The sequence below is a fragment of the Adiantum capillus-veneris genome, chromosome 15 (genome assembly GCF_014529385.1).
Source record: "Adiantum capillus-veneris isolate H3 chromosome 15, ASM1452938v2, whole genome shotgun sequence".
Lineage (NCBI taxonomy): Eukaryota > Viridiplantae > Streptophyta > Polypodiopsida > Polypodiales > Pteridaceae > Adiantum > Adiantum capillus-veneris.
This window is the reverse complement of record NC_140945.1, coordinates 11,453,432-11,455,125: the sequence shown is the minus strand read 5'-3', so window position 1 is coordinate 11,455,125 and position 1,694 is coordinate 11,453,432. Positions and strand designations below refer to the sequence as shown.

The 1,694-nt window shown below is 45.4% G+C and overlaps 1 protein-coding gene and 1 non-coding gene across 2 annotated transcripts; one reads left to right on the top strand and one right to left on the bottom strand.

Annotated features, from left to right (window-relative positions):
- Window positions 1–810: 810 nt before the first annotated feature.
- Window positions 811–882, bottom strand: TRNAT-UGU (transfer RNA threonine (anticodon UGU)). The gene has a single exon. It is a non-coding gene; the product is annotated as a tRNA-Thr (tRNA).
- A 70-nt stretch (window positions 883–952) lies between these two features.
- LOC147440269 (uncharacterized) lies at window positions 953–1,694 on the top strand. Its single transcript, XM_086483498.1, has 3 exons — window positions 953–1,162; window positions 1,247–1,355; window positions 1,433–1,694. Exons 1-3 carry the CDS (start codon window positions 1,002–1,004, stop codon window positions 1,448–1,450), a joined length of 288 nt encoding a protein of 95 aa, XP_086339624.1. The 5' UTR covers window positions 953–1,001; the 3' UTR covers window positions 1,451–1,694.

The window sequence follows — 1,694 nt, the reverse complement described above, 5'->3', positions numbered from 1 at the left end:
AACACACTTTTCCTTGCTGAAATTAAATCTCAAATGAAAAGGTTGCCCTCCTGCTCCTCTTTGTTATACAGCTCATGGGGACACACCCCCCCTCCCAAAAAAAAACACACACACACACACAATTTAGATGCTTCATTTGAGATTTAATTTCAGCCTGCACCGTAATCAGGCTAAAAGCATTATGGTAATCTCCCAAAAAGAAAGAAGCTAACAACAAACATACATGCGATTGAGAAGCACTAGTCTGCATTGTACCTACAAAAAGACACTCTTTCTCTCTCTCTCTCTCTCTCTCTCGTGGTGGGGATACAATGTCCCTCTCGCTATTATCTCCCCCCTTTCCAAAACGTAAGTATACCTGGTGGCGCTGAGCTATTAATGAGGCACATACCACGACCATGAGAAAGGTGCTAATTTTGAAAGAGAAAGCACTATTTTTAGATAAAAAAGCATTGTGTTGCAAGTTTTCTTAAAAAGCATGGTTCTGTTTTTGGAGAGGGCAACCCTTACGTTTACGTAGTCTAGACTCTAAAGATGCCAAAACTGAGTACTATTATAATACATTCGAAATTGGTATGACTAGTACGGCCAGCCACCACCTTCGGCAGCCCCTCTCTCTCTCTCTCTCTCTCTCTCCCTCTTTATCGTGTGCACAGACAGGAGCTTGTCTTCTTTTTGGACTTTATTTAGTCTTCAACTCATAGTTGTCGACAGAGTTCCGCCATATTATGTTAGTATAGATAGATAAACTCGTGTAAAAGGAATTGCCCCCACAGGGAATTAGTATGATAAAAGTCGTGTATTAAGAACTGCCCCCACTGAGGATCGAACTCAAGACCTTCAGTTTACAAGACTGACGCTCTACCACTGAGCTATAGAGGCGTTGGTCGTTCAAATAGTGATTAAAAGTTAGTTAGAACTATTAAATGTCACGCCACAAGTCAATACGAAATCGACTCTAGCTTCAGAGAAAGAGAGAGAGGAGAGAGGGAGAAGAATCCATGGGCAACGTCTGCGCATGTTTCGAACCTCCGCCATCGACGACAGAAAAACCTGCGCCTTCCACAGCCCTGCCCACTCACACGCACACCACAAGCCATCAAAGGAAGACGGAGCAGGATGCGGAAGCACGAGCGATGGCTGCCCTTGCGGCACAGGAGCGGTGAGTTTCCCGCTCTCATCAGATCTCCATAACGCTCTCTCTCTATCTCTCCCTCTCTTTTTCATGTTTTCCTTTGGTGCGCAGATCAGAGAAGTTCGAAAAGTCTGCGCAAGGGCGGGCCGCACGCGCTCAAGCTGTAGCTGCCGCCAAGAAGCCATCCCCTGCAGGCAGAGCAAATGAACCGGTCCTCAAGGTACACACATCTCTCTCTCTCTCTCTCTCTCTCTCTCTCTCTCTCTGGCCTAACTGTGTTTTCTTCTCCCTCTATAGTGGCAAATGGGTGGCTAAAGCGAGCAACGCCCACTTGTACACGTCTTCCTCTGCTGCTGCCGCCGCCTCTACAACATTTGCAGAGAGCACCATCATCATCTTCATCATCAAACAAACCCCCCAAAAGCAGCTTCTCTATTGTATGTAGAATAATAATTGTATACAGTATTCTTATTCCGATGAACAACAGGGTGTTGCACTGCAATGCGCGCTCGACAAGTATTTGTTTGTAACGCATAATATCTCCCATTATTATGCAAAA

Bases quoted from the DNA above. Each gene is read 5' to 3' on its own strand.
- LOC147440269 (XM_086483498.1), top strand. From the start codon at position 1,002: ATGGGCAACGTCTGCGCATGTTTCGAACCTCCGCCATCGACGACAGAA. The intron at 1,163-1,246 runs GTGAGTTTCCCG...TTTGGTGCGCAG, and splicing joins GCCCTTGCGGCACAGGAGCG to ATCAGAGAAGTTCGAAAAGT.